The sequence below is a fragment of the Solea senegalensis genome, linkage group LG18 (assembly GCF_019176455.1).
Source record: "Solea senegalensis isolate Sse05_10M linkage group LG18, IFAPA_SoseM_1, whole genome shotgun sequence".
NCBI classification, from domain to species: domain Eukaryota; kingdom Metazoa; phylum Chordata; class Actinopteri; order Pleuronectiformes; family Soleidae; genus Solea; species Solea senegalensis.
The window spans coordinates 106,115-132,927 of NC_058041.1; the positions used below are offsets into that span (position 1 = coordinate 106,115).

The following is a 26,813-nucleotide window of genomic DNA, read 5'->3' on the forward strand; positions in this document are numbered from 1 at the left end:
GAGAAAATGATCAACAGAAAAGTGAAATTGTGATGTTTTCCAGGCCACTGAAAAGTTTGCTTCCTATCAAACAAAAACCTTGTTGTTGTGATGATCCGTGTGTTCTTTCTCATTCTCTCTCTGCTGGAGCTGATGTTCCTCGTGTTTTCACATCTTCATTTCTGGATTTTGCTGGGTGTGTTTTTTCTCTCTCTTTCTCTCATGGCTTGGATTTTCATGTAATCTCCCGCTGACACTGAGTTCATGTATCAACAGCAACAACTCTGGTGTATTAATGGACTCTGAACTATGAAAGGTCTGTGTTTAAGGTCAAAGCCGGTGCAGATACTGCTCGGAACGCCTCGCCTCGCTGTGCGTGTGTGTCGCTGTGTGGGAGGCGGCTGCGGCGGCGGCGGCGGCGGCGGCACTGAGGCTGATGGTAAATCAATAGTGATGGATCAAAGTGCCGCATGGCTGGAGTCCTGTGGTGTCGGAGTGCGGGGAATAACAGTGACTTTCTCCGCCTCCTCCCTTCTCCCCCATTATCCCTCTCTCTCCTCTCATCATCTTCAAATTCATTCTCCTGTCTTCACCTACACTTGGTGGCATTTTACTTACATACAGTACGTGTGCGTGTGTGCGTGTGCGTGTGTGTGTCTGTGTGTGTGTGTGTGTGAGGGACAGAGGCGGAGCAGGTTGTATGACGCCGCGTGTCATGGCGAAAAAATGATGGATGATAAAGTGCGGCACGGTCAGTCGACTGAAATGGTTGTCGTTTCCAGGATGTGTCATATATGTAGCGGTTATATCGCTAACATGTGGGACATGCTTTTATCTTCTGATCTGTGGCGTTTATATTCATGAAAAATCACGAGGCTTTGAAAACACCTTTCTTTACACAGACTTTTTAGATTTTGATCCAGAAGAACTTTGTGGATCTGTATAGAACGTTACCTGCGTATAGTTATTGCTATCTTACATAAGCATGAGGAAATTCATCCTGATCCTGATTCACATCTGAACTTGTTGAATGGGAGTTGCGGCCAAATCCGTACCACGTAATCCATAGTCTGACGGTAGATTGTCTGATTCTGTTCTGATGAGTTTTGACAGAGATATCAGTTTTGTTCATTATAAGAGATTTTCCACATTTCTGTGTCATCATCAATGGTTAGATTGCTGCGTAAATTGAACGGGAACATAGTTGGGTCTTACAAAAGTGTTTTTCTTTTTTTATTGTCAATGTGATTGTATTTTTCCTGTTCTATAACCACAGAAGTAGCACGATGTAATCAATAACAACTGGGTTCTGTTTTTCCAGGAGAAAAACATTGGCCCGTCCGCTCCCAGAGTCACCATGGTAGGGATGGCTGTTCTTTGTTCACGGGTCAAAGCTGCCTCCAAACACTTCTGTGGGTCTGTGTTTTCCTGTAATAAGAGCAGTTAGTGGCGGTCGTGTTGTGACACAGTGAGTGTTTGGAGGCAGCTTATACCTGCAGTGTTAAGTGTAGTGCGGTGCGTTCATGTTCATGTTGATCTCTGTATATCTAACCTGTGTATTTTTACTCCCTCCACACTTAACTTACTGCAGCTTTCCTGTCAATGTGATGAACACATGTTTGTGCGTCGCTAAAGTCAGGGGTGTAACGGTACAGAAATGCCTTCCATTTAGATTAGCTTAATATATTGTGCTTATATACTTGTATATAAATGTGATATACTTGTTCAAGTCACGCTTTATTGTAAATGTGGGAGCAGGTTCAGCTCAGCGCTCAACACTGAATCATTTTCAAATTCAAATTTAATTGAAATTCAAAACAATGCAATTAGCAAAAAGAAGGATTGCTCCACTGTTGATTGTTCTGTTTTGTGCGTCCGCTCATTAAAACAAGGTAATACACACACGCAGTAAAAAACCTTATGTTGTCACTTGGTAACAATACTAAATCAAGCTTTAAATGAATAAGTGAATGGTAAACTAAAGCTTGACTTCAGTCACAATAATCTCACTTACAGTACATGTGAGATTAGAAGTCATTTTAGCCGTAGCTCAGTAGCCTTGAACTATTTGCTAATGTTATCTTTGTCATGTTAATTAACAGATGTCACAGCACAATGTAAATTTAACAGCTAGCCTAGCTTAGTCTACAGAAGCTACCGAGGCTTCTTCAATTATCAACATGAAACCACCAGGTTCAGTCTCATGGTCATGCAGCTGGAGACCTAGCTTAGCAAGTTAGTAGCATGAGTCAGCAAGACTAGCTTAATAATGGAGTCATTTAAATCACGTGCTGTCTTATGTTCAGTCACAAAGAAAAAACACTTTAACATACAACTAATTATAATTATACAATTAGCTTCTCAGATGAATTGTCAAAAAATTATTATTTAATTCAAAGTTTATGTAGCTTTCAGTTCGATCATTTTCTGCAAGTGTGACTAATCTAAAAATGAGTATTTGTGACAGCCAGGACCGTAGATGTATTTTAATAAGAATCATATTAACAGGTCCGAAGACTTTGTTATTGTGCAAAATGTTATTTTCTTTAAGAAAATACTGTATTTGAACTTCACCTCTGGTTCTGTAAGTTAAAAGATGGAAATCATGGGCAATAAAACCAAAATAATTCAAATATAATGATGTCAACTACTTAAAAAGTGTCAAAGGCCAATGGAAAGAGTTTAAAGGAGATGCTAAGATATTTTCTAGATTGTAATATTATATTATAAATAATTATTGAATTATTTAGCTCTATAATTACCCAGAATTCTTTACAAATCTGTTCCCCACATACTAAAATATGTAGAGCCATAGTAAAGTGAACCAAATGTCATGTAAGGCTAACGCAGAAACTGTTACACCCCTGCTTCTGTTTAATTCAATGGTGTTGTCGTGTGGGCTGGTCTACAACAAAACACGATAAAGAGATTATTTGCACTAGTTTCCGGCTAATTCTTGTTCAAAATAATAAGAATTGTTATTACAATAAGACGTGAATTTGGACAGAAAGTCACAAAACCAGACTTTCTTTGTGTTTGTTGCAGCTTTGCCCACATTGACATTTTCTCGTTGTGTTGTGATCCCATTTCACTCCTCTGCTCTTATTCCTGCCCTTTTTGAAAATGTGTTCCACTGGAGCTCCTGCGATGTGTTCGTACACTTTACTGACATTAACGTCGCGACCTCTTTGGTGTGCGTGGTCTGCGACTGTGTCTCGTCTCAGTGGAGAGGAGGGCTGGTCTATAAAGGCACGGATAAAGGCAGTTTTGATGATGTTACTTCTTTTATTTTAAGAAGACATCAGAAAATCTGTGCTTATCCTCGCTTACGATATACGGACCCTCCTCTTACTCCTCTACCTCTTCCTCGCCCTCCTCTCAAAAGGAAGTCTGCTTTTCAACAGCCTGCAAATGGAGTCGGTTTGTATGTCAATCTACTGTTGAGAAATGACTTCTTCTTCTTCTTCTTCTTCTTCTTCTTCTTCTGTTCCCCTCTTTTGGTCTTTATTAGAGTTTTATTCCTACAATGTGACATGGGATGAAAATGTCATACTGTTCCATTTTCTGACTTTCAGGGAAGATTATTACCTTTAAACCCCTCGAGTCTCCTTGGCTCGGTGAAATCAGACAAACTCTGTAGGAACATCATGAAGCACTCCTTCAATAAAATGGATCTCTTATTGCCTTTTAACTCACAGGGTCACTTTGGTCCGCGGTGTGTTCACTGTCTATCACTTTTCAAAATGAGCTGGATATGAAGTCCATCTCCACCTCGTGCCCTTCCTTCTCCCAGTGGAGACGCTAATGGCACGTTTGGAAAGCCGGGCGAGGCGATGACATGTCGTGTAACCACTTGGCCTTTGGTGTCCTGGGGGTGATTGCGAGTTATGAGATAAAGAGCGGTGCTTACCGGCAACGTCTGGACTGGAGTTGGGTTTTTTTATTGCACTTTGGGAGAACATGAGAACTTTGCCGTCTTTACCTCATTAATGAACTTTTATGATTGCGTGATGGTATTGGAGGATTTTAGTGCAGCAGTTAATCTCGAGCCATTCAAAGTGCATTCATTGGTTTTTCAGTTATTAGTTGGCGTGTCTTTGATAGCTTCACCGGCAGCCATTTTGTTTAATGTGGCTAATGAATCCTTTGTCTTTATACTCCATGTGACCAACATATAGAATCATCTAACATGTCTTGTTGATCTTATTCTGTGATTCTACAGTAAACTGAACCAAACTTCATGTACCCAACAGTTAAGAAACCTAAAATGCCAATTCTGTTTAGAGCAGGGATTCCTTTTATACAGTTTTTATAGAAACAGTCATTTGGCGTACTGTACCTTGCATCTCGTCTGTGTGGTGGTGACTCGCGTGAACCTCACGGTCCGTTAGACGAGAAGGAATCCAAGTAGTTGCCATAGTAACAAGGGTTTAATCTTGGGAAAATGGGATTCCCGGGGAAATCCAGTCAGGGTCACTGCACAGTTCTCTGGACATGTAATGACAGGAAACGGGAAAGAAAATATTAATATGATATGTATCACGTTTACTGACGTCTGTGTCGTCCTGTGATTGGCAGGAAATTAAGAGAAGGGAACAACATGCAATTATAGGAGCTGGTTAGGGATTAGCCCACTTGTCTGGGGTTTCATCTATGAATGGACTCACATCTACACACATGACCTTCGTGATCTACTACTACAGAATTATCTGTGTCTCCTGACGTTTGCCCACATTTCTCAGTGTTGAACCTTTAATCCCATCGCATCACTTCTACTTCTGAAATGTTTCCACGAGCTCGGCCTCCCGCCGCTGTGTAACCATATCACATTCCATATTATGATTGAATCTCAGACGCGTAACGAGGTTTGTGGTGTTGCCGTAGTACCTCGCCGTCCTCCCACACACACACACACACACACACACACATTCTAATCATTGCTGCTGCTCTGTAAAGGATCCACACATGACCGCGCCTGCGGTCGACCGTCATCAGCGTCAACACTGCGGTGGCTCATGCCTTTATGGGCTCGTATTTCACCGTGTGACAGACGGAAGGAGGAAGTAGTTGTGGAGGTGTGATTGAGACAAAAGCCCGGCGTCAAGTGTAATGTAGTTACTCTGTTCACAGCAAACTTAACCACAAACTAATGAGATTAGATATTGATCTTTGAATATGAGAATCAATCGTGGAACAGAAACGTTTGGGATCACGTAGTACAGATATTCCGGTATCGAGCCACAATAGCCGTCGCTTTGATTTAGTCTGGTGCTTTTTTAATTACATCTTCATGTTATGGCCTCTTCCTCTACGCCGGGTTCACTGGAGCCAACTGGAGAATTAGAACCTGCTTGGAGCAACAACTAATCATCACGTTACAGCGGCGGTCGAGGACGTGTGTCAAGTCCTATTCTCTTTGGACAATTTTACAATTTTGGGGGGAATTATGTTGGATGAAAAGTTGACGGAATGTAAAACTAGAGTCACTACTCTGCTCCGTCTCCTAGCAACAGATCTGACCCGATGACACCGGGAGAAATGGACATGGAAAGAACACAGACTTTAAATCGTGTTTTTATGCTATTTTTGTACGGTTTTTGGCAAACAAAAGCAATCTCATTTGAATAATATTGAAAAGATTCACACAGGGTCATTTGAGTAGTTCTTCAAATCACCCTTCTACACATGGCCCGAGGTGAACGCTGAGTCATTCCTTGATTATCTTTAATGTTTTAAAAAGATTGAAGACTTGGATTCAGATCTCCGTGTTTGCTGTGGTGTTATTTAATTTCAAACCTCTGTTTAACACAAACTAACTAATGGTGCTTGTCAAACTTATCCCCAGAGCTGTGCTTTAAATTCAAATTAGCTTTATTGGAATGACTACATTTAAACTCTATTATTACTTGTAAGTCATGAATGTTTAATATATCCGATGACCGTACTGTTGTTGTGATCATGATATCTCAAGAACGCTTCGAGGAAATCCTTCCACATTTAGGACAAATGTTCACCGACATCACCGCCGACGGCTGGCGCCTGATTTACGAGGGTTTTAATCTCAACCCACACTAGAGGATGTTTGTCCAGATTTCAATCCCAATCTGACCCTTCCGCCAGTCTTCGGTGTCTTCCAATTTTAAGGTTGACTTGAACTGGCCAAACTATCCTGTCATGTGTGAGATTAACAGACACTATTTTAGCGTCATCAGAGTCTTCCCCATTTTAAATCATGGGTATTAAACGTGTTTGATATTCATGATTAAACAGGGATTGGGGGCGTGAGCAGAACCCCACAATCAATCAACCAGAGAGAGCGAGTTGACCGGGAAATGGATGTTGCATACTTTTGTTTAGAACCATAACTAACCAGACAAGTTGTTTCCGTGTTCTCAGCCAAGACTTCATCCACAGTTTTATTGCATTTCTCAGCTATTAACTGACACCACCAACAGTCTGTTTATACTCCAAAGATCCCAAGTCCCTGGAATCTCTTACCTGAAACCGATTAAACGCCAAGTGTGTGGTTCTGCATCTTGACTGAATCGTCTTGACCAGTGTTTCCCAATCCTGGTCCTGGTTTCCCTGCTCCAACACACCTGATTCAAATGGTCAGCTCATCATCAAGTGCTGCAAGAGCCTCATAAAGACCCATTCATTTGAATCAGGTGTGTTGGAACAGGTAAACATCTAAAGACCAGGATTGGGAACCACTGGTCTAGATTTGGAGAGAGAGAATCTTTTCAGATTTGGCACAATTTTTCATTTTGGACTCATTAACTCATTAGTTTGACCAAAGGTCAAGATCTCAGTGATCTCCAAACATTCACTTGGACTGAAACATGAACTGATTAGATTCCGTTGGTCAAACTTGTGAAACGCCTTGAAAGAATCATACAGAATTTGGTACAAATGTTCAATTGGACTCAAATCAACTGTTTAGATTTGGGTGAGCAAAAGTCACATTGTATGACATAAAATGATTGAGTAGACTCAAGCTCTCCATCAGTGGGAGGCAAACACCCATTAATAATGCTAATAATGCTAATTGCCCAGTTCTTTGATGTCTGAACAAGTCGCAGATACACAAGCTTTTCTCACTAGAGGCTGCAAATCACATCACCCACTGACAGCAGCCATTTATTATTCATGTGACACTTTAACTTAAAAGATCTCTCATCGTGAGAAAGTCAGCGTTACGAGCTTGAGTCCGACACTTACTTAAGAACGAGGCGAGTGCTGCTGGAAGTGCTATAAATATAACCGGAGCATTATCAGCACCAGCGCTGAACTGGGTCAGAGTTAATCCTCCTGCTCGATCAATGAGGAGGTGGGAGCTTCTTCTATCCAGGGGCCTAAAGCTTTGTCCACCACGAACCCCACTGAAGTGGGGCCATTATGGTGGTTAACATTTAGCGATTAAATGTGAACACTCTTTGTCAGCTGATAAATGTCAAGCCCAAGGTGGTTTTTCCTCCACTTTCTTTACTTGTGTTGGTTGTGGTCAGTGGGACAGAGAGCTTTGAAAAGACACATGGTGATGTTTTCATTTCTCCAGTAGCTGGAGGATGTGGTGAAGAGTTGAGGATGAGGATGGATCTCTAAAGACTCTTTCACACTAAAATGAACATGTATACCCAGTATTCCAGAACCTGGGTGAACCCACAAAGTAGGCCAGTAAGTATACATTCCTATTGCCAATGGATATTCTACGTTTACTTAAAAATGTACAGAACAAACAGAAACAGAATTAGAAATAGTTCTTTTTGCACATACACCAGAATTGACCTCTGCATTTAACCCATCCTTGGAGCAGTGAGCTGCACCTATCTGATGCAAAGGATTTTGCAACCGAAAGCGGATTGGACGATCCAATCGAGACTAGGGACCACACACTTGGCATTTAATCAAATGATTTCAGGGTGGAAATTCTCACAGAAACGACGTCAGAATATGAACAGACGTGGAAGTTAATAGCTGTTGTGTGTGTGTGATGTTTTGCACTGAGAATCACGATGGTTCTAAACTAAAAGTACACAACATCAGATTCTCGGTCAACTCGCTGTCATTGGGTTTAAACTGGTTAGAATCTGTTTTTAAACCGTTAGAAATGAGGTAGAATAGCTGTGGTGCAGGACGTTGTGGAATCACAGGGTGAACAAGTGAAGCTTTAGCACTCGACCACGTTTACTTTTTTTCATCCCAGTGTCCGACATTCCACTTTTCATGCTCTACCTCCTCTCTCACTCTTATCTGCTTCCAGTCTCAGTTATCCAGCACTCGCTGTATTTCAGCCACCCGCCCCCCCACTCACACTCGACTCCCCCTCTACTCCCCCCTCCTGTGTGCTGTTGAGAGATACCAAGCCTTAAGGGTTTCCATTAAGTTGTGCCTGTCTGACTTTATTGTCAGGTTTTTGTGTTTGTCCGTCCAACACAATTTCAACCATATCTATTTACAGTTCGTTCTATTTATGCTGCTTTTTCTTTACACCTAAAAATATTCTGCTGCAGGATTTGACTTCTTTAATCCAAACTTGTGAGTCTCAGCATCGGCGCTCCAGTTAGGCATCGTACCTTGAGATTTAAGGGTATTAAAGTTAACTTGGAGAAATGTTTTTCTCAAAACTGGAAAAAGGTGTTTTAGCAATTTAATATTAAGTTTCTGTCGTAACATTTAACAACAACGCCACGGGGGAGAAACCCCACGATATCACCCACTGCTTTCTGGCTCCCACAGTTGGTCTCTGGATTTTATGCATAATTATGACTTTAAATGATGCATCAGACAATTATCTGAAGCCCCTCCCACTAGATAAGCATGGATGGATATTTCATATGTGGATGGATATTTCAAGGAAACTCTCATCTCTGATAGCAGTTCTTAGGTTTGGGCTTTTCAGCTTTGGCTCTTCTTACCAATGCTGGATTTGTGATGTTAAGTTAAGTTAAGATAAGATTCTAAGATTCTTATGCAGCAGTTTAGTAGAGAACAGCCAGTAATATTAGAGGAACGTTCTATAACGGTTGTAAGAAGGTTGGGACAAAGTAACGTTGGGGGAACGTTCTGACTTTCCTTATCAACCACACAACGAGGAACCTTCAGGGAACATTCCCACAATTAAAAGTTAACGTTCCCAGAAAGATTATTATGGAATTATAAGGTACCATATCCCCATCGCTCCTCATTTATTGGCTTAATTGGACACGTCCAGTGTCCCCAAGCCCAGAAAAATGAGACGGTTGCGGACATCCAGCGTAGATTACTGATATCCCCTGTGGCGGCACCTAGAGACGGCGAGGCAGTAAGAAAGAAAATATGATGGAATTATAGATCAATAATGAAAATAATATGTTGCCTCGCCCAACTTTTAGCAAGTAAAAACCTTTTTCTCGAGTTTTCTCTATGTTTCCCGAAGCCTTGGTGCAACGTCAGGAGGCTAACTCCTGAAGATCGTGCAGTTGTTTGTTTCCCTGCGCTTTCATTCGCTCACTCGGATCAGGGTTTGGCAGCGCTCCATTCAACTCGTCTACGATCCAACAGACGACGCACACAAACCCCGCTGACAGGACACCGTGACGCAGCTGTAGAATGCAAATTCTTTACAAAAATCAATTCTCTGATGGTGTCCACGCTGCGGCTGCTGCCAAGCGCGTGACTGCGGTCGATTCTGTAAATGCTTACTTAACTTTGGCGCGTTGGGGGAGCGAGGTGTTCAGTGGTCGGCTCAGCGTGCGTCCTCTCCCTCTCTCACGACTCCCCTGCACGCTATATGTGGACGTGATGTTTCCAAGTGTGAAGTGAAAGAAAATGCCAAACACCAAATGTCAGATCACTGAGTCACTTGTTTTCCATCTGACTGCTATTACGCAGAACCCGCAGAGGAGGTCTCCTCTGGACAGCAGTTAAAAGCAACGGGAAATTAAATGTGACTAATCTCGTCTCGTGGACGTGAGGGGCGACTGTGTCCAGATGAGAAGCATCTAATCTAATCGCTGCATCTGCGTTCCGCTGATCACAGATATGTGTTTTGATGTCGCCATCTGAGAGAAACACACGGCCGCGTCATCAGCATATCGATGGAAAAACATCTATTTAGCAATTTAGATCAGGGACCCTGTTTAACCCGACAATCAGCAGAGCGTGTCAATCACAACAATCAACGGTCGACTCCTCTGTACGATGAGACGGCAGCGCTGGTATTGCATCTCTTCTGAAGAGAGGAAGTCGGTGACTAATTGGCGGGAGAGTGTGTGTCTAAATGAACGAAATGGAGGTCACATCCTCGGCTGCGAGCGCCTCTCCACTCATTGATAAACACTTTTCTGGCGCTGCTCCATGGTAACATGAACGTGAATGGTTATATTTGCACTGTCAGCTCAGGGTGATGTTTGCAGCGGTGTGGCCTGAGACGATAAGCCGCTCTGGCTGCTGGTTGTGCCGGGGACATGTCTTCTTTGGAGACGAGGGGAATTTAGTCGTAAAAGGTGCCTCTGCGCAGCTGCGTCATCGGTGTAGTGACGGCAAAACATCAACAACTTAGCGATTGAGATAAGAGTTCCTTTTTAACCTGACAACCTTCAGTGCATGTCAATCACAAACTTAAGGAGTTAAGGAAATAACTAATGGAGAGCGGTGGTTCCGTCGTTCACTGCGAGCTCCCTGCATCTTTGACAAACTTCTCTGGTGTTGTATTTGCACCGTCAGCTCATAGAGAAGAGTGATGGTGCAGTGAGGTGGTCTGAGCTGATAAGGAACCTCATGGCTGCTTGTGCTGAGGTTACTGTATGCGGAGGAAAGTGTCTAACAGCCGTCTTTAGGTTTCACTGATTCAACCACTAAGTCTGACAGAAACACGCGGCTGCGTCATCGGCTTATTGACGGAAAAACATCGACTTGTAACGCAAAAATCTTCAGAATGTAAATCACAGACTTCAGTAGGAGTGGGTGATATTAGCTTCACGTTATATATATCCCCATATTCCATCATGATATAGCCATAACAACATTTGCGATGATGTCATACATCATTTCAAAATAAAGGCTGTTTTTGTTTTTTTAAACAATAAACGATAAATAATTCCATATCATATCTTATTATTATTCTCATTCAGCTTCCTCAACACTAGCACCAGCTACTTTTACTTTATTTATAATTTACTACATTATTTTAGCTTTGTATTTTTGGGAACCTTATCCTATTTTGTACAAACTTTCTCTCTCTACATTTCTACCACAAACATATTTATGAAGCAAAATGAATCTACTGTATAAATCTCAAAAACCAAACATCTAAGTAGCGGGCCACATGAAATCAAGCAAAGGGCTGCATATGGACCGCTGGCCGTGAGTTTAAGACCTCTGACTTAAAGAGACTTGAGGTGATAACTGATGTAGAGGAGAAGAGTGGTGACTTCTCTGGTTTTGCCTGGTGGTAAAAATGTTTTGTGGAGGGTTATATTGGCACCGTCAGCTCATAAAGGCGGGTGGCGGTGCAGTGAGGAGGTCTGAGCTGATAAGGATCCTCATGGATCCAGAAGGTTGCAGGCTGCTGGTTGTGCTGAGACAAGTCTTCCTTGGAGATCAGTGAAAGACAAAGAGAAATTTACCGTGAGGAAAATCTGCCTCTACATTCCACTGATCAGAAAAAAATGTCTGAGAAACACACGGCTGCGTCATCAGCATATTGACAGATAACGGTCTTCAGAGCATGTCAATCATAAATAATCCACATTCTATTCAGTTATATTCCGTCTTCTGCTTTGATGAACACTTTTCTGTTGTTGCTCCAGAGAAACACAACATGTGTGGAGGGTTATTTTTTGCACCGTCAGCTCACAAAGTTGGACCACGCAAAGGGCCGTGATGTTGCAGTGCTGTGTTCTGAGCCGATAAGCGTCCCCACGGCTCTGAGAGGTTGGAGGCTGGTGGTTGTGCCGGTGACGCACGCCGCCTTGAATGCGATTAATTGGTCCCCAGATTACAGCTGGATCACTGAACATTGGCTGTCCACGCTCCTAATGAGCTAAAAGTGGTCCGTGCCTCCTTGGCGTGACACTTGACTAGGCGCGCCTCCCTGGACCCAACAGATCTGACGCTGAGAGGAAATTGTTAAAGATCAGACCTCAGTTTCAAAAAAGAATCTACTTTCAATGACAATAAGCAGTTTCTCTATCCTACACGTTTACTAATTGTGTAAGATTTTCTGTTGAAAATGTCTGGAAAATCAATTTTATGTGAATGTTGATTAAATATTTGACAAGAAACATTTTGGTTAATGTCCAGAGTGACTTTTGGAGACTAACAATTTACAGTATATTCAAAGTTTCAGGGACATAAAGTGTCTTAAACACACATAACATTTTCATATTAGGAAATTAAAGTGCCCAGGTTTATATTTTTACAGTGTTTCACAGATGAAGTGCTGATAAAAGTGGAAACTGTGTCAGAAAACTAAAGTTAAATCTATGAAATACCTTGACCTTCTTCGAAATTCAGAGGTGAAACTTTAGGTTTTATTTTACCAGACGTACAACGACGACAAGGATGAGCTCTTTATAATAAGTTTTATCATTTTCAGGCATTATTAATTAGCTGCAGTGAGGAAAAGACATCATTTATGCAAACTTAATTGTTTTATAAATTAAAAACATGACAGGTCGTGACCTCCATAATGAATGAGATTCACCTCATCTCCATGGGGAGGAAATTTAGATAAACATCAGTCGAGGAGAAAAAAGTAGGATTTGTGTTAGTGTTAGTCTGACTAAAGCTGAACTATGGCGTGAGTCTGACTAAAGCTGAACTATGGCGTGAGTCTGACTTAAGATAACCTATCGCGTTAGTCTTACTGCTTATGTGTTGTTGATGCGATTTGAAAACTGCGACTTCTTGTATTATTTGGGGAAATATATCTGTGTGTGTAAATGCAATGTGTTTTATTTGCAGGCTTTATATGTATACATGTATTTATACGTACAGTAAAGAGGTTTTCTTACATTTAAGAGATTTTTTCCCTGATGTTATCGTTCACTGAGACTCTTTCTCCAGGAAAAATACTGTTTTCTTTCCTTTCCTTTCTTTTCTCTCCATGTTTAAATTGCCGCCTCTGACTTTTTGTGTCTTCTCTCTCTGATGTCACCATGTTTTCTCAGGAGAACACACACACACACACACACACACACACACACACACACCCTCTCATCTTTTTTATGTCCATTCTCATAATGTGAGGACAATTAAAGGCATATTTCACCCCGTTAAATTACTCTAATTGAATTAGACTCGACTCCGCGATGATCACGACTCAACGATATGAAGAGTGTAAATCAAAATGTGGCCACACATTTATTTGTTTTTCTTTTTATGAGTGAGTGAATTATCCGTTTAATTGTCGTCGCTCGCTCGAACACTAACACGACATCACTCCTCTGTTTCCACTGAACAGCTGTTTCACTGCTTTTGTCATTGCAGGTACCCATCAGCACAACTATAACCATGTGGCTCTAGGTAGCCCCACACGCACACCTAAGAATGGTAAGATGCAGCAGTGGGAGGAGCTTATTGCAATTACAATTGAATGTGGATCATTCTTGAAAGTGACGTTTTTGTAAAGCTTTGAAGAGCCACTAGGGGGAGAAGTAAAAATATAGTGAATAACCGCAGGGGGTGCCGTATAACATCCGCATACATTGAGTTCCACCGAATTTCCCGAAACTTGGTGGGAAGATGTTATAGGCCGAGATAAACAAAAAAGTTAACCGTAACCAGGGCCTTAACTCATCAGGAAGCCTCTCAAGGCAACCCTCGACGTTATTGCAAATTTAGTCACGAAACAGGAAGTGCCCTAGAACTTCGGCATCGCCTCCAAACTCTAACTTTAACTCGTCACAAGAGGCTAACCCTTTCCAAACATGGAAAAATCCATTTGAACGACACGTCGTCGTAGACGCTTTGATGTTCCAGCTTCAAATTGGGGGGGGGGGCATAATTTAATGCCACTGCATTAAAATATGATGTATGCATCAAACATATTATGGGTGTTTGAACCCTTGTGTTCTCACAGCCTCTTGTATGTAGATAATTGCCCAAATGTTATCTCAGTTTATTTAAATGGGGCTAAAAATAGTAGAAGACATGAAGTATTTTTTCAGAATGTTTTGATTTACCAAAATAAAAGCTGGATAAGGACACAGAGAACAAGGCCACTGCATTACAATATGATGTATTTACATTAATATTTGGTTAAATGTGTCGAAAATGTTTGATCACAAATGTGTCATTGCTGTGGACACTGGTGCCTGCAGCGCCCCCTGTCTGGAAGTAAAACCTGTTTTGATTTAATTTTTTATTTATTTGTTTGTTTCATTTTATTGATGCAGAAAATGTAGCACTCTTGTGTTTTTTTCTCCCTCATCATCAACATGTTTCTGAAATATTTGTTTGTTTGTTTTGACTTGGGTTCGGTAGCTCACCGATCATTGAGACGTGGTAAGTCATTCATTCATACGTTCATTCATACATGTTTGATTTCCATCCATCAGCACATGTTTGTGTTCACGCACAACATCAACTAACCTCCGTTTGTTTGTGTTTTCAGACCTGAGTCAAGTAGCATTTGCACACATTGTTTTGAAACTTTTTAAACAAAAATGAACGGCTGAAAGTTCATTCATGTGATCGTTAATCGACAAATCACTGAAAAACATCAAAATCTCTGTATGAATACGTCACAATCTCCTAAAATGACATTAAACATTAAAATAAAGCATCAAAATGTTTAACCTAACATTTAAATATGAATGTTTACAGACTCACAGATTAGAGATTAGAGATTAGGTCAATAAAAAGTAGATTTTTTTTTTAATTCCCTCATGTTGTATGAGCTTTATCTGTAAATAATCCACAGTTTTCTACAAAAAAAATCTCAAATTATAAAAATACGCTGTCATGAAAATAGAGTAAGTCATACTGTACATGTCTGACCTTTTTATAAGTATAAAGTATGTACAAATATGTGTGTTATACTAAAATTTGATAAAAAAAAAAAGAAATCTTTGAAAAACAAATTGTTTATAATAAATAAGCTTTTAAAACAAGAAAGTAATCATTAAAGCTGCGGTGGCGACTCGTTTCTGTTGTTATTCATCAGTAATTTAATAAAAAACAAAAGAAACGAGAGAACGAGAGAAAAGGTTTCTGACAGTGGAGAGAAAAGAAACTCGATTAAACATTTAAATGAAGCAAACACACACAGAGCTTTTGGTATTTTAACGTGATAGATAAATAAATAACAATTCAGCAGTTTCTCAGTGTTGCAAAGACTCTCTGAAGCAGGTCTGTGTGGTTTTACTCTGCGTCTCCCTCCTGTATCGATGCAGAGCAGCAGACGATCGTTCCTCCCTGCAGCTACCACAACCCCCTGCTGCCACCTGGCTCCGCCCCACACACCCACCCACACCCCCGTGTGTTTCAGTCACTAATGGCGCTTTTCCACTACACAGTTCCAGCTCGACTCTACGTGATTTTTTGCTTTTCCATCAGTGACAGTACCTGTTACCTACAAGGATCCAAGCGAGCTGAGTCGATACTAAAATGAGTGCGACATCCGACACAAGAATCAAAGCCAACACTGTCCAACTGTAGATCAGTTAAAAAGACTTAAAAATCCCCGAAAAACGTGTTAATCCCCAACATTCACTCACGTTCAGTGGTATTTCGGCTCAGTGACTGCGTCAGACGGACTCAGACGTGCTCTTGTCGCGCAGGAAGTACTCAACAATTCTTTTTAATCAAACCGATTCTAATGATTCAGTTACAGCCAAAACAACTGCTTTACAAGTCAGGTAGAAACACACAGGCCCCGCCCACGGTGAGGAAGAACTATGAAGTCATGGAAAACAAAATGACAGGAGTTGTGCTGGAACTGTAGTGGAAAAGTTTTTTAAAACATTTTTATATTTACAGAAAATGTCGCGTTTCGGGGTGAATAGAGTCTACAGGACACAAGGATTAGCGTCAAATGGATTCACTAAATGAAATGTGTCCGAGACGATGAACCCGCCCCACATTCGAGGAATTTCCAATCTGACTTTGGGAGACGACAGATTCTCAACATTTGAATCTAGAGAAAACACAGACTAGACGATATCACTTAGAATTTGAAAGCAGGAAGACTCGGATGCGTCCCGACAATCGCGTGTTAATCTGTTAATCCCTCACACTACAGGATCATTTGGCCAGATAATCAATTCAAATCAGACTAAAATTAGAAGACACTCACGATTATCGGAAGAGCAAAGTCTGTTGGGCGGGACTTTAGGGGCGTTTTTATTGTTAGACTTGTCTTATTTGCTCAGACACCTATTAGTGATGGTGGCAATGGTGGTTGGGTATCTTGCTCAGGGACACCCCAGCCCTCGGTCTGTCCCAGGTCTCCCATAAACTACTACAACCTCTGCATTTCTGCTGCTGGTTACTGTCTTATAAGTACCGCGCGCTGACCGATTGCGCCACTGGAGCCTCCGAGGCCCTAAGAGCCAATCCAAGTCTTTCAACGACCCACGAACTCTGAAATATCTGATTCTTTAACCTGACAGAGAATAACCTCAGTCTGGATTTCCCCATGTTTATTTTGCTCTTTCCCGTCTTCTTCTCTGTACCAGCGTCTTCTCACCAAATCAAAGCGTCTACGACAGTTTGGGTTCACTCACGATATCTGGGTGTGTTTGTCCGGACTTTGACGAATTCAAATGAAGTTTAGTTGGACTTTTCTTCAGAGTCTTTTATCTACATCTTCCTCGTCGTCCTCCCTGTCCTGCAGCGGTTACCAAAGCCGTTTGTATCCGTCCATTGAAGTCTTGGTCTTGGAAGTCACATCCACACTCCACCGCGTGACAGACTCACCGCTCACGGGGGAGAAAAAAAAAGAGCGAGAGAGAACGTGGACGAAAAGGGAACAGTGAAGTGACAGGGAAGAATAAAGTAGCTGGGGGAAAGTGGGTGGCAGCATGGTCGGACAGATAAGACTGACAGAGCGACAGGGACGGCGGTGAGCGGGACAGACTTTGGCTGTTTGTGGACGTGTGTGTGTGTGAGAAAGATAAAGGGACAGAGAATAGAGAGACAGAATAAAGGACGGCTTTGGGCCAGTCACTACCCCGTGTGTCTCTCTGGCATCATATCGTACCACATCAACAAAGGCCAGTCCACACACACACACACACACACACACACACACTCACCAGTGGGGTCACTCCTTCAGAACACGACTGTTGTTTGGTGCTTTGTCCTTTTTTTGCCTTTTCCTTCTCGTGGACCGATGTTTCCTCACGTTCGTTGTCATGTCTGTCCCACACTGAATCAACACTCACCCACCGCGTGCCTGATGACCGTCTAAACTCCCCTCATCACTGCAGGTTGGAGGTTCAGGTGTCAAAGTTCATCTCTGAGGCAGAAAACCTACTGAAACATCAGGTCAATTCAACTTTAAAAACAACACAGTGCTGTACACTGACATGAGGACAAATACAAAAGGACGTCTAACATTCCTCTTTGTCTTTGGGACGACGACGTAATCCACAACAATGGAGAATGTCAAGTAAACCAACACATTCACTGACTTTAAGCTAATAGCGTGAGCTAGTATGGGGCTAGTTTGCTCTATTCTCAGACTCGTTAGCCACAATGGTCAAATATTCGTAAAGTAAAAAGGAAACAAAAACTTTGTTTTCTTCGTTTCATTCACATTTTATTGGACATGAGCTGAGCTAATGTTGAGCTAATGCTAGCACATCAGAAACTTCATGTTAGCTTGTCTGTGAAGTGAAAGTGTCTCGCGTGTGCGTGCGTGTGCGTGTGTGCAACGCCATAGTTGTGAGTTTTATTCTTCCAAACTGTGGCTGCACTTTGAAAACACTTTAAAGAAATAATGTATTTATCTCGACGTTGTTTTCAAACTTTAAAGGTCTGTAAACTCTGAAACTTTAAAGGTCGACCGCGGCTGAACTTTAACGGCTTCTTAAAGGAGGCGACAGCTGTTCTAGTCATAGAGTTTTCTTTGTTCAGTTATTACTGTGAATTACTTTCTAATTCTATAAAACCTTTTCTTTACAGTTTGCTTTTTAATTAAATGAATACATTTGAATCATTTAGATTGAATATTTTAAAGCCAGGTCCATTTCCAGGCAGCGTTATCCAGTACGACGACGAAAACTTATGTTCATGTTGATTTGTGCAACAAGCCCAAAGTCCCAGAGACATTAGCCCAGACATGTCCTCAGAAACAACAATCAATTATTTACAATTTTCCCGCAGGCTAAAATTGAATGAATTCATCCATGGATCGTGGTTTCATACAGACGGGATTGTCATCATTTCTGTCTGCCTCCGGGACATATATCTGTACGTCTGAAACTCCAGCCTGCAGAACTTCTCTACCTCAGCAGGTGGTCGTCCATGAAGGCGTTGTCTTTGTGACACGGGGAGGGGTTTTGGGGTGACACAGGAGAAGCCAACCTGCCCATTTCTATTTTTCTGTGTCTGTATATGTATGTATGTGTCTCCAGAAAACAATCGGATAAGCGGCATCCTGACATCACAGACGGAGCCCTACGACCTGTCTTTCTCGCGCTCCTTCCAGAGCCTGTCGCACCTGCCGCCCTCCTACGAGGCGGCCGTCACGGCCGACCTCAGCCGATTCTCATCCCTGAAGAAACTCAGTAGGTCAACGTTCACTGCACTAATGCAAGAGTAGGCTCCATGCGCTGATGCCCTGCTGCATGGTTTAAAAGAATAAAATATTAATAAGTATCGTCATCGTGGGACACATGTCAGAACTTGAAATAATAACAAAATAATTCTATCTATTTATGATTCCTTTAAGGATTAACTTAACGTTTGGCTGCTGTTAGCATTCCCCTTCCTTCTCACTAAGTCACCTCATCAACACGGTTTTGTTGAGGGGGCGTGGCCTAACCTCATGGCTCCTGATTGGATAAAGAAACGAGAGGAAAGAAGATTTTTTGAATGAATGAATGCCATAATGAGATAAATAATGCTATGTAGCTTATTTAGTTCAAGGGTTGACGCTCATCTTCTCGCCTTTTTTTATTCATTATTGTTGGAATCGCTCTCTACGCTCTCTCGACGACACTCTCTACCGTTCTAGCAAGATTACTGCAATATAAACCACATGTAAAACAAGATAGTGCAGAGGTTCTCAAACGTTTCATACCAAAATATTGATCTCGCTCAGTAAAATGTCACAGGAGGCAGATTTGTTCTCTCATCATCCTCCTCTTCCTCACATATACTTCCCACACTGGTGCAGTGAGATTAGATTAAGATGGAGCGAGTGGTTGTTCCAGGATTAAAGTTTAGGGTTAGTTCTACACACACTACAGTAGAAACAGTATTTCTGATTTTTTAGTACCACCAGAGGAAGCTCACGTACCGCTGGTGTTACACGCACCACAGTCTGAGAACCATGGTGATACACGTTATATTGGTTTGTTGAGCATCATGCAGCCTTTTAGTTCCCATTGAGTAAACACCATGTTGATGGGCAGGGCATTCAATCAAAACACTATCTCTGGTTCTTCATAATTCCAGTTTTGTCTTCTCAAGGAACTCTGAGTCACTGATATTCCCTCACCCTCTCACCCTCTCACCCTCTCACCTAAAGGCTGCAGCCACTTTTGCTCTTGGAGTGTATATAAGTACATTACACTTGCTCCACACTGGCTCGCACTCCCGAGGCAGGACAGGTTTATGGGATGTGCCGGTCTTCAGTTGTTCTGTGTTTGAAGAAAGAAGAAGACTTTCAGAAAATTAACATAACAATAGATTAGGCTTTAAAACAAAAGCAAATGAATTCCATTTTTAAAAAAGATAACAAGCTTTTCAGAAGCGTTGAGTTGAAAAACATCCGCAGGCGTCGTCCTTCAGCCTTTCAACAAACTTCTCTTTCTGCTTCCAAAGCGTATTATTGTGTTGCCGCGAGGCTCCGGTGTCATCGGCGTCGTTTCGTTGTTGCTCAACTGGTGTCTGTTTGCTGATAGATCATGTCGGATTGTGCTGGAAGGAAAGACAGAGCAGCACTTTTCATTGTGGGGATCATAAAAGAGAAGAATGCAACTGCTCATTAATGCAAATTAGTGTCAAAAAAAAAGTGTTTAGCCAACTGCGGCGCAGGACAGTGCACATGAGGAGTTACTCATTCACTCTATGCTAATGTGGCTGATGAGTTTTTCTACGGCCTGCCCGGATCTTGAAGACTATTATGCCCGAGAAAGGAACATCTTGTTTTTATTATCTCTTGTAATGAATCGATTTGCAGAGAGCTGCCGCTGAAGAGGATTTTGGCAGAATGTAATCTTGACAGGTGGCGCGGACGCCACTGTCGCCATTATTGAAAAACACAGGCCTGGAATCAGAGTCACCTCCGAAATCTTAATAAGGTGGTTAGGTTCCCTCCGTCAAAGAAAAAGTGACTGTTTAACTTGTAACTTAGGACGATGGTGTTGAGAAGAGAATCAAGAAGCTTGTTGTCGAGGCCCCTGATTTCCAGTGAAGGACAATCCTAACGCTTCAGCATACCAAGACATACCAAGAACAGGACAAAGCAAGGACTATAAAGACATGGTTTGACCAGTTTGGTGAGGAAGAAGTTCTTGCAGACCTTCTCCTGCAACATCAGCGCCTGACCTAATCAATGCTCAACACAACTAATGGCTAAGTATTTAGGTGACTGCCAGCAGGGACAGTAACGATGTCTTAAAATACACATCCCCCGTTGCAGCTACTGTATAACAGCTTCCGCTCTTGTTGGAAGACTGTGTTTCTGTTTGTAATTTGTGTCCATTCATTCTGTCGAGCGTCAGGCACCGACATTGGGCGAGAAGGCCTGGCTCACAATCTTCAGTTCCAGTTCATCCCAAAGGTGCTCGATGGGGTTGAGCTTCTCAAGTTCTTCCACACTTGTCAAACCATGTCTTTATAGTCCTTGCTATGTCCACTGGGACACAATAATGTTGGAATAGAAAAGGACCTTCCTCAAAAGAGGTTGCAAAAAAAGTTGGAAGCATAGCATTGTCCAAAATGTCTCGGTATGTTGAAGAGTCAAGATTGTCCAAAAGACTGATTGAAACACCTGAATTCAACACTTAACAGGTGTGACCAGATACTTTTGTCCATATAGTATGTACATATATATATATATGTGTGTGTCCATTTTACTGCATTCTTACTGTACATTGTTACTGTACTGTATGTGGTTGTGAACACACACAAAGTCTTCGTGCATGGGTCTGCGTCGTGTGGCATGAAGTCGATGCTACACTTGTCCTTTTGCAAATGTGTCCTTGTGTCTCTCCAACCTGCTTCCGGCTGCATGACGTAGCTGTTTGTACACACAAGTGACCACAAAAACAGTGATTCAAGGACACCTGAGTACACGTGTAAATCCTCCATGTAACCATGTGTTTGTGCACTAATGCCATCAGCTTTTCCAGCATGTGTGTGCGGTACAACGTGCCTGTGTGCTTCCCCGCTCACACCTGTACCCGTGTTATTTTATAGACGTCCACGTATGACCTTTGGAAAAGTTTGCCCCCGCCCCCCCGCCCCCCACAGCCAGCACTGCCTGTGGAATCCCAGATGAGTCCTGGATGTGTGGATGTTGTGTGCTGAGCATGTAATACGGTCTGACTGTGATCCTTTGTCACTCTCTGTTTTCTATTCCCCTCCACGAGCTTGGAAAGGTGAAACACAGAAGGGTCAGAGACAGCAGCGCCACCCTTTGCATTGTGTGAAACTGTTGTCCAGTCCCACTCTATTCTGCCCATGTTTCCTCTTCCTCACGTCTTTCTCGTTTCTTTTTTCCCCCTCAATTCTCTTGTCCTCTGCAGCGGATAAAGATGTCGACGAGTACTACACGCGCAAGCGCCACCTGCCCGACCTTGCGGCGAGAGGAACACTTCCCTTGCACGTACTCAAAATTACTCAAGACCAGGTGGGTACAAGTGTGCCGACGTCCCAATTAAGGTCACATTGTTTTGTTCTACTTGCATCTGTAGCTGCTTCAGACATGCAATCGAGTCTGGACGTGTTCTCGACATTGTCCTGAAGGGCTGTCCTTGAGAATGCAATTATCCACAAAAGAACGTCCGGACTAGAGGTGGAACAATTTTATGGCGAATTGCGATAAGTTGATTGCGGGAAATTTTTGGGATCACCCTGAAAATGGTGATTATGTATTACGTGAAAGAAAATTCTGTCAAGGTCACCTCGTACTAGTGATTTATGTTGACGTGCCAAAGGGGGAGCCTGCATCTTCCAAATAACGTTTTTAATATTTTAGGATATAGCTAACGAACACTGCCATCATGTCGTTACACAAATTCCTGTTTTCTGTAGTTTCTGTAGCAATAAGACAACAGTCAAACAGTGCCACCTACTGGTGAGAACTAGTATCAGCTTTCAGGACACAACAGAATGATTGCGGGAAGAAGGCTCCACCCATTCACAATCCAAGACTCAATTATCTCAATAATATCATGTTTCACAGCACACAGTGGCGCGTGTGGCTAGCACTGTTGCCTCACAGCAAGAAGGTTGCTGGTTCACATCCCAGGCCTTTCTGTGTGGAGTTTGCATGTGTGCACACGGGTGGGTTTTCTCCGTCCACGTCCAAAAACATGTAGAGGTTAATTGGACACTACCGTCTCTTTATGTTGGGCCTGGACTGTGACTGCACTTTTCGCCCAATTTTCAACTGGGATTGGCCCTCATGAGGAGGATAAAGCAGTACACAATGGAAGGACTATAATTGATCGGCCCATGTCTCGTCCAGATGTCCTCTGGACTGCATGTCTGAAAACAGCTTATGAGGCAAACTTTTAGTGCAACCTCCGAGCCTCCGTATTTTAACTTGTTTCAGGCTGTAGCTGTTCTCCCTCTTGGTTCTGCAGCGGTGGGCGGCCGAGCGTTTTACTCCTCAGCTTGAGAATAAACTCACCTCATTCATCTTCTGCTCAACAGCACCGGGAACAGCAGCAGCTCCAGAGCCAGCCCCCGCAGGCCCCTCCCCCATCGCAATCTTCACAACAGCAGTCTCAGCAGAGGCAGAGGCCCCGCCGCGTCCAGCGGGCCATGTCCCAGGACCGTGTCCTGTCTCCGCAGACAGCCCCGCAACAGGATTACAGCATGTCGTCGAATGGTATGTCCCCATACGGAGGCAGGATCCTCTCTGACGAACAGCTCCTGTCAGCGGAGCGTCTGCGATCACAGGAGCGGCTCCTCCCACAGGACCGCCACACCTCCCAAGACCGCTTATACACAAAGGACCGCATGTACTCAAAGGACCGCCTCCTGTCCCAGGATCACCTCTACCCTAAAGACCGCCATTACTCTCAAGATCGCCTCTACACCCAAGATCGCCTGTACTCACAAGATCGCCTCTTTTCCCAGGATCCCTTGCTCTCCCCTGACAAGTTTATGATGTCTCTGAAGCGCGGCATGGTCGGGAGTATGTCTGGAGGGTTTCGGGGAAGTGACAAGTCCATGTCACGTGCCATCTCGCACACAGATGTGTTCATACCCACCACGCCTGTCATGGATCGGTACAAGATGACCAAAATGCACTCCCATCCCAGTGCCTCTAACAATGGTGGTGGTGGCGGCGGCGTTGTGGGTGGTGGTGGAGGTGGCGGTGGTGGGGCACAGGGAGTGGGTGGTGCCGCCCACTCCAACACTTTAGCTATGAACCACACAACAAATAAGAGGCAGGCGTTTGCCTCCAGACGGACTCACACTGTGGAACAGCTCCACTACATCCCACAGCACCACCAGCAGCAGCAACAGCAGCAGCAACAGCAGCAGCAACAGCAGCAGCCACAGCAGCAGCCACAGCACTATCGCACAGGCAGCAAGACAGAGGTGACTGTGTAACGGCAGCCAGACTGAACGCTGCCACACCGGGCAGGAAGTACTGCTGTGCTGTGTCCATGGAAGGTAACATGGATTACACTGGTGTGCATTCTCATAGTGGAGTGGGTACAGTGGTGGTTCCACTTTCCTTTGACTGAAGTTCCTGCAACGTCAGAGGTTCCAGGATCAAGAACATCTACTAGCTGACTGTGAGAGACCGGAAAAACAATCGTCACTGTACACTGCATACACCTGCCCAGCTAGAAACTCAAGATAGAGAAGGGTGTGAATAATAATATAGGGCTGTCACTTTTTCCTGAGCTAATATTCCATGATACGGTATTCCATTACCATTTTGTCACATGAGGTTCATCATTTATTTGATGCCTTCTCTGCTACTAACAGCTGAGCTAACACTTGAGTCTGCAGTTAATTTGCTGTTTCCACGCTTAAAATAAGAAAACATCACAGCCTTTTTTTTCCTGAGGTCCAAAAAAAAAGGCGTTTAAAAGTGGATCTCACGGTATTTACACGACACGTTCTGGTGTGCTTCTAGGCTGTATATTTTCAACTCTTTTTAGGTTTGATTTTCAATTTTTGCTTCAAAGTTTGAACCAACATTATGTGACACACTATTCCTTCATAGGTGCTCTTTCTAGTGGCCACGCAAACTACTACACTGCCTCACTCAGGTAGAGCTAACAGCTAAGCTAAGAGATGAGTCTGCAGATTCTTTTTTTAGGCTTCTGTGTCGGATGGTTTAGCTTACGTCCTCCATTTTCACGCTAAGTCACTGTCTTATTTTTTCTGATGAGACGGTCTGGTGTGCTGCTAGGCTGTATATTTTAAAATTATTTGGATTCTTAACGTTTGAACTTTCCCTCCCAAGTTTGAACGAATACACACATTTTGGACAAAAAGTGACAGCCCTGATGTTGATGGGGAGGACTGCGATTATCCAGCTAACTTGCCTACAATAAACCTTCTTCCAGTGTGATTTTAACATTTCTGATTCATAAATTGTCTTTTCCCATCTTTTTGCTTCAAGATCCTTCATATTAATTGCTAGTCACCACATTGACCGATTTACTTAATAATAGTCACACCTGTTGTGTTTGCGGTCAAAAATGTCCACCATAGGAAATGAATGGGGCAAAACTGTTTTCATGTGCATTAAACAAAGGAACACAGTCCTTTATAAACACCCTCTTACAGACCTACAAGCTTTCTTTGTCTTTTGCTCTTTGACTATTAGTTGGTACACTACATTGTTCATGGTTTTAAAACACAATGTAGTGATGATTTATTTCAATTTTTGTGTCATCAAACTACACAGATCACAGTAGACTGTAAAACAGTGAAACAAGGAACACTGGAGAAAGGTTTAATCCACCCTCCAGATGACACTTATTATCCACAGATTAGAGCCTCATTCTGTGTGTTGTTTTCTTTATTATGAAAACAGAAAAAAAAACGTGAGATTCCCCCACCTGTTTTTGTCCAACAACTCGTTTTTTCAGGCAAATCTCAAAGGGCTTTGAATGGTTAAAACAGTAGGATGGGCCTGTAATAACTTTATAAATATATAAATAAATGAATCTAACGACAGCCGACCATTTGCTACACCCTGTCCTGCTCATAGCTGTAGAGAATCTTCATGAGAGAGAGCGATACATGGATGTTGTCGGCACTTGTGTTTGGTGCCTCTGACAGATTTTTCCATTTCTAACGACGTTTTGTGGGTTACAAAGCACAATCAATAAAAAAAAAATATATATATATATATATATGTATATGTATATTCTGTTCTGTTCAGTTTGAATAGTGACGACAAGCTTGTTTAGTTCCTAAAGCAATGGTGGGTTATTTTTTGCTTCCAGTAGACGATTGTAAATAAGCTATTTTAGAAGCAGTTAGTCTGGACAAGTCCGTACTGGATGGACTTTGTATTAGACCTGTCTGTTTTCAATAGATTCTTTTAAAAAGATATTTAAGAAAAAAAACACATCTATAAAATCATCACTGTTTCGTGAGTTCAGCATAGAAAAATCCACTTAACCAAGTATTTGACAGGATCAATTAATACTATTATTGTGTGTCTTTGCAAAAAAAACAACAAAAAAAAACTGTTTGTAGAAGGAAAAATGTGAATGAATGTGTTGTTGAAAACAGAAAAATATACCGCTGTTCATATTTGGATGTAGACTGTGTTCCATTGACGAGTCCAAGATCATGGAGATGGAAATTATACTTCTTGTCAAACTAGGGTCAAATAAAAACATCCATATTTTTCTAAAACATTCATGAGCGTCGCTCCGGAGACGACTGTGTTGTGTGTTTCTTAACATAATGATTGAAATGTGGTGATTTTGTTGTACTAGATTTTGCATGTGTGTTTTAGGCTTACAGGTTTATTTACATGAAACTTGAGTAATGTATGGTATACTGGGTATAAGTAGTAGTCGAGTAAAGTTAAAAGTAGAATATGTTCTCTAGAAAAATGTGATTGGTGTTTACATCCATGTTAAAAGACAATCATTTGGTTTTCCTAATGCCATGTAAACGATCAAAACTAAAATCAAACAAGTCTTAGTCAGACTAACATACCTGGATAATGGAATTCATGGTTACTCCTGCATGTATACGTGTAGTCACATGCCTAGAGTCAGTTTAAACCAAAGATGTGGACGGCAATAATAAAGACAAGGATGATATAGTTGGAAATGTCTCTAATGAATTTGCTAGAATTGAAGCCAGTATTACAGTTCTTTAATCTGATCTGTGCAAATTATGGTAATTTTATGTCTGGACATTTCTTACACATTTCACCTCTAAATGAGACTCCTTGTTTTACTCGGACGAGCAGCAGAGGTTTGCTGCATAAGAGGAGACACAGTTCGTTTTTA

The 26,813-nt window shown here is 42.3% G+C and overlaps 1 protein-coding gene across 1 annotated transcript; it reads left to right on the top strand.

Annotated features, from left to right (window-relative positions):
* The first annotated feature begins 705 nt into the window (after nucleotides 1-705).
* Nucleotides 706-26,207, top strand: LOC122759512 (protein shisa-6-like). Its single transcript, XM_044014436.1, has 7 exons — nucleotides 706-730; nucleotides 1,301-1,339; nucleotides 13,453-13,515; nucleotides 14,449-14,469; nucleotides 18,546-18,698; nucleotides 21,888-21,991; nucleotides 23,020-26,207. The coding sequence occupies exons 1-7, from the start codon at nucleotides 706-708 to the stop codon at nucleotides 23,926-23,928; spliced, it is 1,314 nt and encodes a 437-aa protein (XP_043870371.1). The 3' UTR covers nucleotides 23,929-26,207.
* Nucleotides 26,208-26,813: the final 606 nt, after the last annotated feature.

What these genes read in the sequence shown, in the direction of transcription:
- LOC122759512 (XM_044014436.1), top strand. Translation starts at nt 706, where the DNA reads ATGATGGATGATAAAGTGCGGCACG. An exon ending in CCGCTCCCAGAGTCACCATG is followed by an intron (nt 1,340 to 13,452) that starts GTAGGGATGGCT and finishes TTGTCATTGCAG; the next exon opens with GTACCCATCAGCACAACTAT. An exon ending in TCACCGATCATTGAGACGTG is followed by an intron (nt 14,470 to 18,545) that starts GTAAGTCATTCA and finishes ATGTGTCTCCAG; the next exon opens with AAAACAATCGGATAAGCGGC.